A 15,160-nucleotide genomic window follows, 5' to 3' on the forward strand; every position below is an offset into this window, starting at 1 on the left:
GGCACAATTTGTAAGTATTGACCACAAACTAATATATCTGGAAGGTTCTCCTCCTTCCTTTTAATTTTAAAATACATACAGGCAGTTTTCTTAACATTTAATGTTAGACAACACTGAGTAAGCCAGTCTGAAATTTTAGACATTGCGACACCTAATTTTTGTGCTACTTGTTCATTAGTTTTACCATGCACATAAATCACAGTGTCATCTGCGTACATTTGGATATTTACATCCGGACAAACCTCAGGTAAATCATTCAAATACAAACTAAAAAGTAGGGGCCCTAATACAGACCCCTGAGGTACCCCTGTAAAACAATCTCTCGAAGACGATACATACATTTCAATCCGGGTACACTGTTTCCTTGATGTAAGATAAGATTCGATCCATTTCATTTTTTTCAACCGAAAAATTCATATTTAACAATTTAGACAATAAAATATTATGATTTAACGTAACGAATTCCCTTTGTAGATCAAGGAATACAGCACCCACAACCCCACCCTTATCTAATTCGACCTTACTTGCTCAATGAAATAACATACAGCTGTTTCCGTGGAATGCTGTTTACGGAAACCAAATTGCATAGGGCATAATAAATTATTTTGAACATTTAAAAAATGTACAATTTGCTCCGTTACTACTTTTTCTAATATTTTAGACACTACAGACAGAATTGAGATCGGCCTATAATTTACTACATTACTCGGATCACCTGCCTTGAAAACTGGAGTAACTAATCCAGTTTTCCAACAATTTGGGAAACTAGATTGCCTTATTGATAAATTCACAAGATAAGTGATTGATGCTAAAAAAATGTCACTATTGGTTTTTAAAAAATTACAATCCAAACCATCTATATCTTTGGCATTTGAAAATGTTTAATCCTTTATAATATTCTGAATAGTATTCTCTGAAACTGTAGTTAGATACAATGCAGGTTTTACTGAATTAACAGAATTTAATTCTTTATGTTTGATTCCATATTTATCAGTCAAATTCTGAACTGAGTCAACAAAATAATTATTAAATATATCAGTAATTTCACCAGGTTTATCAACTATTCTCCCTTCAAAATTTAATTCTAAACATTTACTACGTGATTTAGAGTCTTTCTTTATTAATTGATTAATAGTTTGCCATACCTTTTTACTATTACCTTTGGCCTCATTTAAAATGTTAATAAAATATTGTGTTTTGGCCTGCCGTATTATCTTAACGACATTGTTTCTCAAACTATTAAAAAGAAGTTGGCCCTGTAGTAATCCAGATTTTACACTTTTTTTTAAAGCAATATCACGCTTTTTCATTAGCATCCATACCTGTTCAGTAATCCATGGTAAATTATTCTTTTTATGCCTATTTCCAACAAATTGTGTATATTTTTTCCTTGTGTTTTTTATTTCCTCTATAAAGAATTTATGCGCAGTTTCCACATCTTCAATAGAAAAAAGGGGTGCCCAATCGATTTGTCCAAGCTCTTCTTCAAACGCACTGATTTCCTTTTTTAATATTCTAAAAGAATAGTTCTGTTTATTCCGTGTAGTAGTATGATAATCAAATCTATTTTTATTTAATTTTCTGGAAATAAGTGTTAAATTGTGATCTGACAATCCAGTTAAAAAATTAAAAGTCTTTGTAATTCTTTCTGGTTTGTTAGTAAAAATAAGATCTAATAAGGTTTGAGAAGAGGCTGTAATTCGTGTCGGGCCCTCAACCATTTGTGTAAGTTCATGTAATTGTGTTATTTCCTTTAATTTCTTTTTTGTGATTTTATCAGACCAATTCATATTAAAATCCCCCAGAACAAGACACTCTTTACGCAGATCAATTTCTTTAAATAGTTTTTTTAAATGAGTATAGAATGAAATATCAGATGAAGGGGGTCTATAAACTGCAACTATAGTAAAAGACATTTGCGAAGATAGAGTGATTAAAACAGCAATGCATTCAAGTTCATTTGAACATTCAAGATGGACTTGTTCACATTTGAAGTGATCTTTAACATAAATAAGGAGCCCTCCTCCTCTACCAATTTTCCTATCATGTATGAAATAATTATACCCATGCATTGTCAAAGCAGCACTAGGAGAATTCTTGGTTAGCCATGTTTCCGATAAACACAAAAAATCTAAATTTGAGTCATTAAGCAAATTTTCAATTTGTTCATGTTTTGGTAACACACTTCTGATGTTTAAATTTCCTTCTAAAATACCTTTTGGTTTAGCCCCACGGTCCCAAATCACTTTAGAGTGGTTCACTGTTCGAAAGTATTGCAGCTTACGATGCCTCTCAGCAGCCGACAATCGACTACGCCTCCCATCGATCAACACACGGCGATGACAGGCCAAGCCAGCCCCCCCGACGCAGCCGGACAGCACATCCAGATCATAGCCCGACCACCAGCAGCCACCGCAGTAAATCCAGGCGAGCCTCCAGCACAATTCGGCGAGACAGCCGGACCGTGATCTCAGACTGCCCTGGCGATTTATGTAGGAAACCATTGACATATTGTCCGTGCGGACAAGGACATGGTGGCCCTTTAGAAGGGGAAGGAAGAACCGCAAGGCGTTCTCGACCGCCTTCATCTCTAGACAGTTTATGTGCAAGCTCTTTTCTTGGCTTGACCACAGGCCAAAAGTCGGTCTGCCGTCATACACGGCACCCCAGCCAGAATTGGAGGCGTCTGTCAAAACCACTATCAGTTTAGAGATTACTCCCAGGTTTACACCTGTCTGATACCAGTCGACCGCCTTCCAGGGCTCCAGAGCTGTGACACACCTTGAGTTACCTTGAGACGTAAACGACCGGATGCCCATGCTCAACGCAGGACCCGCATCTTCAGCCAGTGCTGTAAAGGGCGCATGCGAAGCAGACCTAAACGCAGAAATTATTAAGTTGTGAATGGACTGTGTGTTTGGCATGCGTTTTTTAATAAAAAATTGCATACTTCACCTCCAATTGTCATGTTAAGGACAACATTATTGTTTTTTAGTCTTGGAACCTATTTTATTGGACTCCTTGACCACAAAAATGTACCCGATGACACCAAATTTGTCATTATAGCTATAACAGAAGCAAAGATATGGGCCTCTCAAGTATGGTCGGCGGCCATTTTTAAAAAATGTGCGTATATAAGATACAAAATGTGATCTCACTTGTGTCTTAGGATAAATTTATTTCTATGGCCCTAAGGCACTTCCATACCAAAGGGGACCTTTGCATCATGACTTGAAGTCAAAATTCACTTAACCTCCCTACTAACACTGCAGATTGCTATTGGTGCAAGAGTGATGCTAACCAGAAATATTGATGTGGAAGATGGACTGGTCAATGGCACTTTTGGCAAGGTGGGCAAAATAACAGCTTAGACCGAGATGGATTTGTTAAATTAATTGGTCTTCATTTAGATAATGTGACTGCTGGACAAAAACATCGCAACAAAATACCTGATGGAGATGACAACATTGTCTATATTGAGAGGTAAGAGGAACCACTGAAAAGAAAAGGAACAGTTCGAAGACAATTTCCCATGAAGCTTACTTTTGCATGTACCATAAAGTGCAAAGAATGACAACTGATTGCGCTGCTGTATCTCTAAAGCACATATTCGAATCAGGCATGGCATACGTTGCACTCAGCAGAACAACATCACTCTGTGGCCGGCAGATTACTGACTTTGATGAAAAGAAAAATAAGTGCATCCTTGGAGAACATGCCAAAAGCGGATTTTCACAGTATCCAGCCCATCCTACATATTGTACAGGATTCCAAACTAAATTCAGCTCTTAAAATCATTCATCATAACACAGAGGGACTGGAGTGTCATATGGACGATTTAAAATGAGCTTCTCTTGGCTGATGTTTTGTGCCTCACTGAAACACACCTGTCAGGCTCAGCTGTTCCTGCACATCTACATCTGGATGGATACACCATGTACTCACGCAACAGGCATGCACCCTACACTCTCAGAAAAAAAGGTACAAAAGCTGTCACTGGGACAGTACCCTTCAAAAGGGTTCTAATATGTACCACTTACGTACTAATATGTTTTGGTACCAATATGTAACTTTGAGGGACTAATATGCAGTCTTTAGGTACAAAGGTGTAGCTACCTTTTGAAAAGGTACCGCCACAGTGACAGCTTTTGTACTTTTTTTTTCTGAGAGTGTACACAACTATGTACATTTGGCAAATAAGAATGGTGGTGGAGTGGCCATTTATGTGAAGAACACCTTTCAAGTTTGTCCTCTGATGTATATACAGAATATTACTGACTTGGAATATTTGGTTTTGAAGATAGAAGCACCCAAACAAACACGTCTTGAAGTAATACAGACCACCGAGTTATAATTTGGCAGAGTTTTTGGGACATCTGAACGGCCTCTTGACATCTCTGGAGATCATTGATTTCAAGCCTCTAATCGTTTGTGGCGACTTCAATGAAGTTCAGCTTTCTCATTGCAACAAACCTATTCTCAATTTGTTTGAAGATAAAGGATCCACACAGTTAATCAGCTCCGGGACAACAGAAAAAAACACTCTTCTAGATCCTGTGTTCATAAGCGGCGCACACTCAAACGTGTTCTACAGACGTATTACAGCTATCATGATCCTGTTTATTGTGTTTTAGAATGGATAAATAAAATGGTGGTAAGTGAAAAGGGGCGGTGATGGCGCAGTGGATAAGAAACATGTCTTTTGTGTGAGAGACCTGGGTTCGAATCCACTGTGAGACACCAATGTGTCCCTGAGCAAGACACTTAACCCCTAGTTGCTCCAGAGGCGTGCGACCTCTGAAATATAGCAATTGTAAGTCGCTTTGGATAAAAGCGTCAGCTAAATGTAAAATGTAAATGTAAAACACATTCAACACTGCTGTAAGATAACATCTTTATTTAAAGAAAAAATAATGTTAATACAATGTAATACAATAAATGTATACCACTATGTTCACATGACATGTTGTCTACTTCTTGTGTGTGTGTGTGTGTGTGTGTGTGTGTGTGTGTGTGTGTGTGTGTGTGTGTGTGTGTGAATGCGTTTGATATAGTGTGTGTGTTAGATAAAGAATGAATGGAGAGTGAATGTCTTTTCCAAGGATCGCCACCTTGACGTGGTGGAAAGGCTTATATGTTCCAGTGATCCCAACAGTGAGTAATTCTGGAGTTTTTTACTCCAGTTTGACTTGTTTAAGGGTGAGGTTCCAGACCAAGTGCGATCCAAATGGGCATTAACTAAATAAAATAATTTAAGCATAATTACTTTTTTTGTCTTTCTTGATCCACACACACACACACTCGCTCACTTACACACACACACAAACTCACACACACACACACACAGACTAACTAGCTCAAACACTCGCTCACGCACATACACTTACTAGCTTACACACACACACACACACACACACACACACACACACACACACACACACACACACACACACACACAGTTCTTGAGTTTATAAGTGTATGAATTCATAATTGTATGAGTTTATAAGTTTAAATGAGTAAGAGTTCAGAGTCTATTCATTTAAATGTAATGTATAACTTCTTATTAGCTCGGTTCACTTGTTTATGGTTATCTGAGAAATGACCGGGTGCCTTTTTATTTTGTATATACACTGCTGTTCAAAAGTTTGGAATCAGTAAGATTTTTAATGTTTTTCAAAGAAGTCTCTTCTGCTCACCAACGCTGCATTTATTTCATTAAAAATACAAAACAAACCCTGTAATATTGTGAAATATTATTTCAATGAAAATCAGCTGTATTCAATGTGAATATATAGTAAAGTGTAATTTATTCATGTGATCAAAGCTGAATTTTCAGCATCATTACTCCAGTCTTCAGTGTCACATGATCCTTCAGCAATCATTCTGATATGATGATTTCATGCTCGTCGTCCTCTGCATTGGACCCTGGTGGCAAGGTGCTTTTGCAGATGAAACAGTGACTGCCATCTTCCATTGCAGGCGCTCCTCTTTTTGCTGCCTTAGCCTGTCTAGCCCTTTTTGATTCCCTTTTCTTCTCCTGTTCCTCCTTCCTTTTCTTCTCCTCTTTTTTTTCTTTGGCCTCCAGCTTGTCAAGGTGTGCCACATAATCGTCACTTGTAATGACCCGGGCTTGCAGTGGCACCCGACGCCGTATCCCTTTCGCTCTCCGGCCGAAGGTGGGTGTGACCAGGATGTCCGCTAAATATTGTGGAATGAGCCCAGTTTCCACCAAGGGATTTTTTGCGCTTCTGTTGCAAGTAGGGCAGACAGGTGAAGAGGAGCAGGTGGGCAAAGCAGAGGAGGAAGAAGACACCACTGTGGTGGAGGAGCTGGGCACAGCGGAGGAGGCGGGCACAGCAGCTGCAGTGGGCACGAGCTTTACAATCTAGATTGTAGGGAGTGCTCAAGTTAAAAACTGGTAAGGCCATTGCACACTGAAGGCCATTGCACACTGAGTCTGAAATGTTCGTACGCGTTTTTTCTCGTATTCGTGATTCGGTGGCTCTGAATTGTCAAAACACCATTCAAACTGCTTGCTACGGATGCGAAAAACGCAGAAAATCAAACCCGATCCGAATTTTTTTATGACGGACGAAAGTTTCGTAGATAGTGTGCAAGCACTCGGTGTGCAATGGCCTTGAGTCCGAAATTCGCATCCGTAATTTTCGCACGTTAAAAAAAAAATCTTCCTCACGTTAAGTCGATTACTTTTGCAGACTGTCTACGAAACTTTTGTCTGTCATAAAAAAAATTCGGATCAGGTTCGATTTTCCGCGTTTTTCGCGTCCACAGCCAGCATTTTGAGAGTTTTTTTGACAATTCAGAGTCACCATACAAGCGAACGACAAAATCCAGAATTGCGTCTGACAAGTATTTATCATTTGGGTACAAAATATAACCTTTATAGCCTACAGCTGTTCTGTCTGCCCAGCGCTTCCGCCGGCCGTGTGTGTGTACCTTGGACATACTGCCAGTCTCTGTTCAGGATCGATTGGTTCACGGAAATTGGTGGTCTTCTTTTTAATATGTGGGTCCAGTAATTGGTGGTCGTCTTTTTAATATGTGGGTCCAGTAATTGGTGGTCTTCTTTTTAATATGTGGCAACAGTATCGCTAGCAAAGCATCAAACTGTTCCACTGACATTCTGGGGTAAATTTTGAATCGCTCGCGAAAATTTCGCAACTCCTTGATAAGGAGCTGAGACTCTCTTTCCTTTCGGCCCAATCTCAGGATTGGATGGACCCAATATTTCCTCTTTCTAATGGCGCTTTTCCACTGCATGGTACGGTTTGGTTTGGTACGGCACGCTTTGGCGCTTTTCCACTGCATGTTACAGTACGGTACGGCTCGCTTTAAATGGTACCACCTCTGTTGAGGTTCCAAGCGCACCGTACAGATACTAAAATGTGACGTGGAAGCACTGTAGATCACTGATTGGTAAGACAGACAGAATCATCACTACCAGCGTCATTGTATTTGCGAGACATTAAACCCGCTGGATTTAAATAGCCAGTAACAGCCAACGCTGTGGCACCTGTTTTAAAACTACTTGCTTGACTTGCTTGAAGAAAAAAAACTTTCAAAAAAGAAATGGCTGAATCGTGGTCAGTGGACGAGAAGCGCAGACGTTCCTCTTGTTGGTTGCCGAGGAGCGGATAAACTATAACGATCAGTCATAATCCCACCCACTTTGAAGCGGTACTAACTGCAGTGGAAAAGCAACCGAGCTAAAGCGAACCGAGCAGTGCCGCGCCGAGTCGTACCATGCAGTGGAAAAGCGAAGCGAGCCGAACCGTGCCGCGCCGTACCATCCAGTGGAAAAGCGCCATAAGAAGAGAGAGGGCAACAAAATCATCTTCACTGCTTTACGAATCCTTTTTGTATTTTTTTGCGTTTTTTTTCCGCAAAGGTTTAATAAAAACACATCGGACTCAGTGTGCAAGGTTTCTGTGCGTGACGAATTTTTAGGCTGACGAACATGAAAATTTCGGACTCAGTGTGCAATGGCCTGTATTCTTCACATTATGTTAGATTTAAATTGCATAACACAATTAATAGGAATATTTTTAGGGAATACAATGAAGAACCTAACCTGTGTCATGTCCACTGCTTCTCTTGACAGAGGATAGATGCCTGCCTTCCGGAATCCTGCCATGATGTTGGCTGTAGTGACGGCCTTTTCATAGGCATGTTTCAGCACAGAGGAGAAGTGCTTCTTGCCCACCACCATGTCTCCTCTCACCAGGCCCATGCGACTGGCCAGGGTGCTGAACACTCCCTTCAGGGGGCTGAAAACACTAATGTCCAGTGGCTGCAGCATGTGGGTTGTGTGGGGGGGGGGTAGGAGGAGTATTTCAATTTGGTTTTCCCTGCAGACGTCTATTATTTGACGGCCACAGCGGGTTTCGTGCTGGTCCATTATAAGGACCAGAGGGCGTGCAGGAGGGGCATACTTTATGAAATGGTCCAACCATTTCAAAAACAGCTCTGCCGTCATGTAGCCTTTGTCCGCATAGCCGTAAAGGCAATTTTCTGGCCCAACCAAGGCATACGCCACACTGGGAAGGCAGCGGGATATATGATAAATGGAGGGACACTTTCACCAGCTGCACTGACTGCTACATGCACAGTGATGTGCTCCCTGGTGGTCGTCTGCTGCCGGTAGATGTGGCGCTTTCCCTTCTGGCAGATCACCTTCTCCTTCGACTTTGGCTTATCTCCAAAGCCCGTCTCATCACAGTTCCACAGCTGATGGGGTTTGTCATGCAGACTGTGGAGGTTAATAATTTTTACAAGTAACATGAAAAAATGATCAATGGCCTCAGGTGTTGCAGCAAGGACCCTGGCCCTATCAAGCGAGTCCGGTGTCCGGGTGGTCAGCTCTGGGTGGCGAGCTTTGAAGCGGACCCACCAGTTGTCACTCAACCCCGTCTCCAGGTTGACCAGAGTCTTCCGGCTGCTTTCTTTAATTATTTCCAGGGCAAGACACTTGACAATGGTTCTTGTTAGGGGAAAACCATGATCTGCCATCCAAACAATATAATTTACTAAACATTATTCGTCCTCCAGGGTAAGGGCCCTATTTGGATGAGGCCCACATTCAGATTTCCCCAGCTTGTGGTCTGACAGGGTTGACTTCGGTATGCCAAATTTCTCAGAGACACTCCTCACACTTCCTCCTGACTTAACAGCATTTAATGCTGCGTCTAGCATTTCCCTGCTGTATTTCTTTTTCCTTGACATTCTTGCCTATCATAAGGTTACCAAAAGAAGACATACATTTGTTAGCTTTTCAGTAACTTAATGTTAAATTGTAATGTTAATACTGTTGTGAGTTCTTATACTTATGGCTTTAAGTGTTTTTAAAGCATTTTAACAGGTGGGGAGAGAGGCCAGGCCACCAGGGAGAGGAGGAAACCTAACGTTAACCTTAAAGGAGCTGTATGTAAGAAATTTATTTCAATTAATCATAAAATGGCCCTGATATGTCACTAGACATTAAGAAATCATGTTCATTTCAAATACTTATATCACTGACAACAGTAGTCTGGCCAGGAAATTGTCATTTAAAAAGTGAAGTTGCAGCCCTCAACTGATGTTAATGTTGTCATGTTGTGTTTTGGTCTGATGCGCCACCCTCCACCTATCTACCAATCACGAAGTCAGTAGTGTTGCGGCATCCGGGTTACCAGCTCTGCTAGTTACCACAGCTGCAGCTACAAACGTGTCGGAATCGGACAAAAAAATGTCTAACGTTGCAAAACCAAAAAAAAAAACTCGTTATGAATCCGAAATACTTTGTGACAAAGTCCGAAATTAAACAAGGATCTGTATGGGAGATGCCTTTCAAAGATGGAGACGGCTGAAAACGGAGAAGAATTTGAAGACAGACGCCAACGTTGCTAATTTTCTCCTGGACAGGTGAGATTCATCTATGTTTGGCTAACTTGTACTTGATGGAAATGGACATTTCAAATATTCATGACAGACGAACAAAGTTATGCATGTTCGTGCAAAGTAACGTTTCGTTAATTCATATGGAGGAGGTGGGTCATCGAATTGAAAAGGTAAGGAATTGTTTGGGTAATAAAAACGGCGAGTCGTCATTGCTAACATTAGCAATGCATTATCAGAGCCCGTTTCTCTGTCATTATGATGAGACGCTGAGGAAAACAACATTAGCACGCCCATTATTGTTTATCATGCAAGTTCTACAGCCAAAAATAATAGAATGACACGTAATCTTTCACATCACATATTTTAGCGTTATGGACGTGTACTGCAGGGTAAGTTAAAAAATACAGCTGGTCGCTTTCACTTATGGCGTCAGCTAAATGAATAGCTGTATCTTTGATATCGGTTACACACAGTGACAGAGGCTTGTGCTTGTTGACAGACACCTACCGTTACAAGTTAGACTAACAGCTACTGTTCTAACAATGTACTGTCACATACGAGCGTACATCTTTACGATTATATTTGGCTAATCGCAATTTTAATCGTAAATATTTGCGATATATAACTTTGCAAAACATCTCTCATTTGAAGCATAAACATATTTAACAGAAAAACCTTCTTGTAGCAGCCTACGTTCCTGCTGTATCCTGCAGCCTATCTGGGAACCTTGAGTCAGGGAGTCATTACCGCTCTACAGTAATTTGAAAGTGATTGCAGTACCAGTTTTGCCCACATTCTTACATACGGCTCCTTTAAATGTATATACTGTAGTTTTTTTGTTGATGTTCATATTTTTTATGTTATTAAAAGTTTCTTTTATAAAATGAAGTCTAGATTCATTTTTGTATTGGGCCCTCAAATAACTTAAATGCTATAGAAATTATGATTATTACTTTTATGGCTTATAAGTAACTTAATGGCTTGAAATGTTGTTAAATTGCATGTTATTACAATGCGTGCTGTGTTTATATGTTTTGTATGTATAAATATATGTTAGACTGGAGTAATGGATAACTTCTAATAAAGAACAGAAATTACATACCATTAAATCTCAGTTGCAAACATAATGTCACTTTTCTCCATACTTTTAAAAAGACGTTTAGCAAGAAATGGAACTTAAAAAACAAAATAAGTAACCTACTCTGGTTGAATTTACCACTAACTTACACCATTTATAGAGGCAGACAAGATAATTTTTACACGAGTATTTTCACTGTTAAATAAAAAATGATTCCCGATTCACGGGCTCATAATTCCCGTACAACTGTTCCTTTAAGGAATACGGGAAAAGGCACCGAGGGGGAGGGATTAACAACCATCCAACATTTTTAACTGAACAACTGAAGTTTTTATTTATAGAATTTGCGGGAAAGGGTCAAGTTTCCGGGAATACCGTGATGTCCGGAATACAGTGAGTCTATGTTTAAGTTAGCCTACTACAAACCGCGAGCATGCCAAGAATGGAGGTGTCATTCAAAATAACCGTCATAAAATTTGATCTCAGATACTACGCGTCATGAAAACATACAGTAATCAATAAGATATAAGAACTCGTATCATGATTTCACATACCATTGATCCCATTTCCCGAGAGCTGCTGCAGAGAGAAAGAAAAATGGCCGCTTTTATACCAGCTGTGTGTGTGTCGTCATCTCAGCGTTGAAAGGAAACATCCACAAAATGTAACGGGTATCAAGTAACAACGCAGGCGCAGTGGGTCTAAATAGCCTTTGTTTGATTTCGGGCTGGGCGTTATCAATTGATCCATTATCAAATAAAGTTTCTCAATGTTTTTTTTTTTATTGTTTTTTTATTTTAAGTTTTAATATTATTCAGACAACTGATCAAATATTGAAGCCATACCTATCTATACCGCCAAATAATCTTGTATTGCGGTTGCACACAGTGTAAATTAGGGTAAAATAAAACACAAATTCGTGATTGGTGCAGTCAAAATCCGATTATAACGTTACACAATCTACTTCCTGATAAAGTCCACGTGCACGACACATTCGAACTGACTGGACGGACGCGCGCGCGCGGAGGGCAAAGTTCACACGGAGGCAAGATGGCGGCTTCCTGTGACAGGTATTGTATCGCTCTGGCAGGGTAATAGGATTATGTGTAAATAAAATCAAAGACGCAGTTATTTGAAATGCTCCTTTTACTTTTCGAGTGATTTGAATACTTAAATCGCTTTACAGTTTTGTGAGTTATTCCTCACTATGTCTAAAATCTTTTCTTACAAAAGACTAACGTTACTGTTGTGGTACCATGGTACAGTGATGAATCATCGTTTTATCTACAGTAAAGGGTTTGTCTGATTTTAATAGAATTTAAAAGCGTTAGCAACAGTGTCCGCACAGGTTACTGTTCTTTTATCCTTTGTGAACTCATGGTATTGTCTTTCAGTTTGGTGCTGATTCTGCTGTTGTGTCTGAGCGTTCAGGCTGTGGATCGCAGCAACTTTAAAACATGCGACCAGAGCAGCTTCTGCAAGTGAGTATGATGAGTCCGCTAAATATAAGCTGAATATGAGGGTTTAATTGGCATGAAACAGAGGATATCTGAAAATGTGTGTGCGGTGTTCTCGTGTGATGCGTGTTACTTTTCCAAGCGCTGCTCAGGATGGACCAATCACAGCGGGTTGTCTGTGACGATAAAATCGTCTAGGACCTTTGCATTTGATATCATATTTGTTACCAATCTTTGAAATTAATACACGTGGATAGTTGTACTTTTTAGTTTGCACATCTTTCAAATGTTAAGACAAAAATAACGTCACACCATAGAAGATGTCTCTTGCTGAGCCAGCATGCGCCCCCTGTAGGAAGACAGATAAATGAAACTTGACAACGTCGCTTCCACACTATTATGAATTTTGAAACAAAGGAGTTATATAAAATCTGGTGTAAGCTATCCTTTATTCAATAGGGGTTCAAAAGTATGGAAGCTTGTTTCTGCCACAGAATAATTATTTTTTTAAAGAGAAAAGATGTCAGAATTGCGAGATATTAACTCGAAATTGTTATAATGTCCAATTCTAAGGAAAAAAAACCTGACTTTTTCCTTAGAATTGCGATTTTGTATCTCACAATTCTGCCTTCATAACACGCAATTGCGACTTTATATCGTGCAACTCTGAGATTAAAAAGAATCAGATTTGGATGATATAAAGTCGCAATTGTGAGAAGTCAGAATTGTGAGATAAATATTTGCAATTACCTTTTGGTGAGTCGTAGAGACTTAAAAATTTGAAGGATGGTAGTACCTTCACCGTCTACAATGTCACCAAGGCTCACCCGAATCTGCCTGAAGGTGGCGTTGCAGCGATCAAAAGTATGAAATCGTTCATAACTCCTAAACCGTATGTTGCAGGACGAACAAAACGCATGTCTCGGATTTGATCTGCTCTCTAACATTTTTTGTTGTTGTTGAAAAACCACGATTACAACCAAACCAGTGCAGAAAGATTCTCTGGAGTCTGAATGTCAATAGTTATAGGAAAAGGCCTCATTTTCCATTCATGTTCGCGACACCAAAATGTTTGAAGTGGGTGGGGCTACTTTTAATTAAACAGCTATAACTCTTGAACGTAATGAGATAATTTCACCCAGCTTGGTACACCTATGTTGGGCTCTATCTGTGGTCAGATGGGTGCTGCGACTGGCCTCTTGGTGGCGCTATACAAAACACAAAGATGGCTATGGCTATAGCTACGCTACAGTCGGTCTGATCGACTTGATACTGGCATACAGTGTCTTTGCCAGAGGTGCCATGATTGTCTATGAGTACATTCGCCTATCTCAAAAAACACGACAGTCGTCGGCCAATGAAGTTAGCTGTGGCTGAAAATAGCTTTTTTTTGTTTTGCGTAGAAATTTGATTTACGTAGAACTTAACCCTTCGGAGTCTTGGGCTATTTTGGACGTTTTTGAGTACTTTTATTTTTTTTAAATTTTGCAACATAAACAAATGTTTACCATACCAATGTTTGGTATAATTTTTTTCAGCACAACATCACCTATATGATCAGACAATTAGTTTTTCACTTTGATGTACTCTATCAACATACTGGACCCAAAATCACACAAAAAACACAAAATCCGAATAGAAAAATTATAGCTTTTCTACTACAAAAAACACAAACATGCTCAATGAAGCATTTTAAAAGGTTTAAAATGTAAACACAAGTTGTAAATGTCAACATATACAGGTACAATTCAGATATAATCAACCTATATACAAAAAAAATATGATTTACAAAAAAAAGCGGGTGTAGCCATAGGCTTTTTTTCTTTCTTATTAGCTCAGCCACTTTTTAAAAAAATCTTGTGCACACAATTATTCAGAGAGCTATATTTAAGGCCTTGCATTCCCAGAGTATGAGGGTTCGCAAATAGTGCAAAAACAACATAAAAAAATGTAAAATTGAGATAAAATTAAACTAAATGCAGCAAAAAGCATGTGTGGCAATAGGTGTTTTTTCTTTTCTTTTTTGCTTAGAAACTCTACAAAACACTTCATGTACAATTACACAGACAGCTACATTACAGGGATTTCATTCCTTGAGTAAGAGGGGTTCCTCAATAGTGCAAATATACCATACAAAAGGTAAAATGAACACAAAATCAAATTATACATACAACTATTTACAACAAATATCAGGTGTTTTTTTATTTTTTATCTTTGCCTCTCCTCAAAACAGTTTATCTAAATCTACTCCTAAACTACCTAAACTACTCCTAAACTATCTACACTACTCCTAAACTACTCTCAAAATCTACTCAAACTCTTCCAAAAACTAGCAATAATCTCTCTCTCTATATATAACGTATATATGTCTCTCTTTATCAACTCCGTAAATCCTCTGCCTTTCAATTTTGCGTCTTAGCTCAGTTGGCTCCTCCTCCATTCCCTAAAATGTGCAGCCTGAAGAGCAGAGTCAGCAGATTCACACATTTTTCTCCGTTTTGTTTTGACGAAAACCGATAAAGTTATTAGAATAAATGCAACGCCTGTCGCATCCCATCTTGCGTTCTTTTACGAACGTGTCAGTATTTTTTTATATAAAGTTTAAATGATCATATCTCCGTTTTTACTTGGTCTATCAACACAAAACAAAAAGTAAAATAGAATTTCAAGCCAGCACTTTCGACAGAAGTGGACGGCAGCGCTCAACGTGACTTTGTTTTTATGCTTC

At 39.3% G+C, this 15,160-nt stretch overlaps 2 protein-coding genes across 6 annotated transcripts in view; one reads left to right on the forward strand and one right to left on the reverse strand.

Moving 5' to 3' along the window:
• Positions 1-5,787: 5,787 nt before the first annotated feature.
• Positions 5,788-11,558, reverse strand: LOC143715091 (uncharacterized). Of its 2 annotated transcripts, XM_077206733.1 has the most exons (3): positions 11,530-11,558; positions 8,093-9,249; positions 5,788-6,385 (listed from the first exon to the last, which is right to left on the reverse strand). In XM_077206733.1, the coding sequence occupies exons 2-3, from the start codon at positions 8,495-8,497 to the stop codon at positions 5,879-5,881; spliced, it is 912 nt and encodes a 303-aa protein (XP_077062848.1). In that variant the 5' UTR covers positions 8,498-9,249; positions 11,530-11,558; the 3' UTR covers positions 5,788-5,878. The 2 variants fall into 2 exon arrangements, with proteins under 2 accessions (XP_077062848.1, XP_077062847.1); XM_077206732.1 differs by having other exon boundaries at positions 8,093-11,558.
• ganaba (glucosidase II alpha subunit a) overlaps positions 11,251-15,160 on the forward strand; it is a 35,231-nt gene continuing 31,321 nt past the window's right edge. The window contains exons 1-3 of one of the 4 annotated variants that reach the window (XM_077206709.1): positions 11,251-11,368; positions 11,952-12,045; positions 12,370-12,456. In XM_077206709.1, the coding sequence (XP_077062824.1) occupies positions 12,026-12,045; positions 12,370-12,456 (107 nt within the window). In that variant the 5' untranslated portion in view covers positions 11,251-11,368; positions 11,952-12,025. Of the gene's footprint in view, positions 11,369-11,951; positions 12,272-12,369; positions 12,457-15,160 lie in introns of those variants that run through there. The other 3 variants (XM_077206710.1, XM_077206707.1, XM_077206708.1) reach the window with 3 other exon arrangements.

This window comes from Siphateles boraxobius, unplaced genomic scaffold, assembly GCF_051911475.1.
Source record: "Siphateles boraxobius isolate OS27281-9 unplaced genomic scaffold, OSU_SipBor_1 56, whole genome shotgun sequence".
Classification (NCBI taxonomy): domain Eukaryota; kingdom Metazoa; phylum Chordata; class Actinopteri; order Cypriniformes; family Leuciscidae; genus Siphateles; species Siphateles boraxobius.

Bases quoted from the DNA above. Each gene is read 5' to 3' on its own strand.
- LOC143715091 (XM_077206733.1), bottom strand. From the start codon at position 8,497: ATGACGGCAGAGCTGTTTTTGAAATGGTTGGACCATTTCATAAAGTAT. The intron at 6,386-8,092 runs GTTAGGTTCTTC...CCTACAATCTAG, and splicing joins AAGCAGTGGACATGACACAG to ATTGTAAAGCTCGTGCCCAC.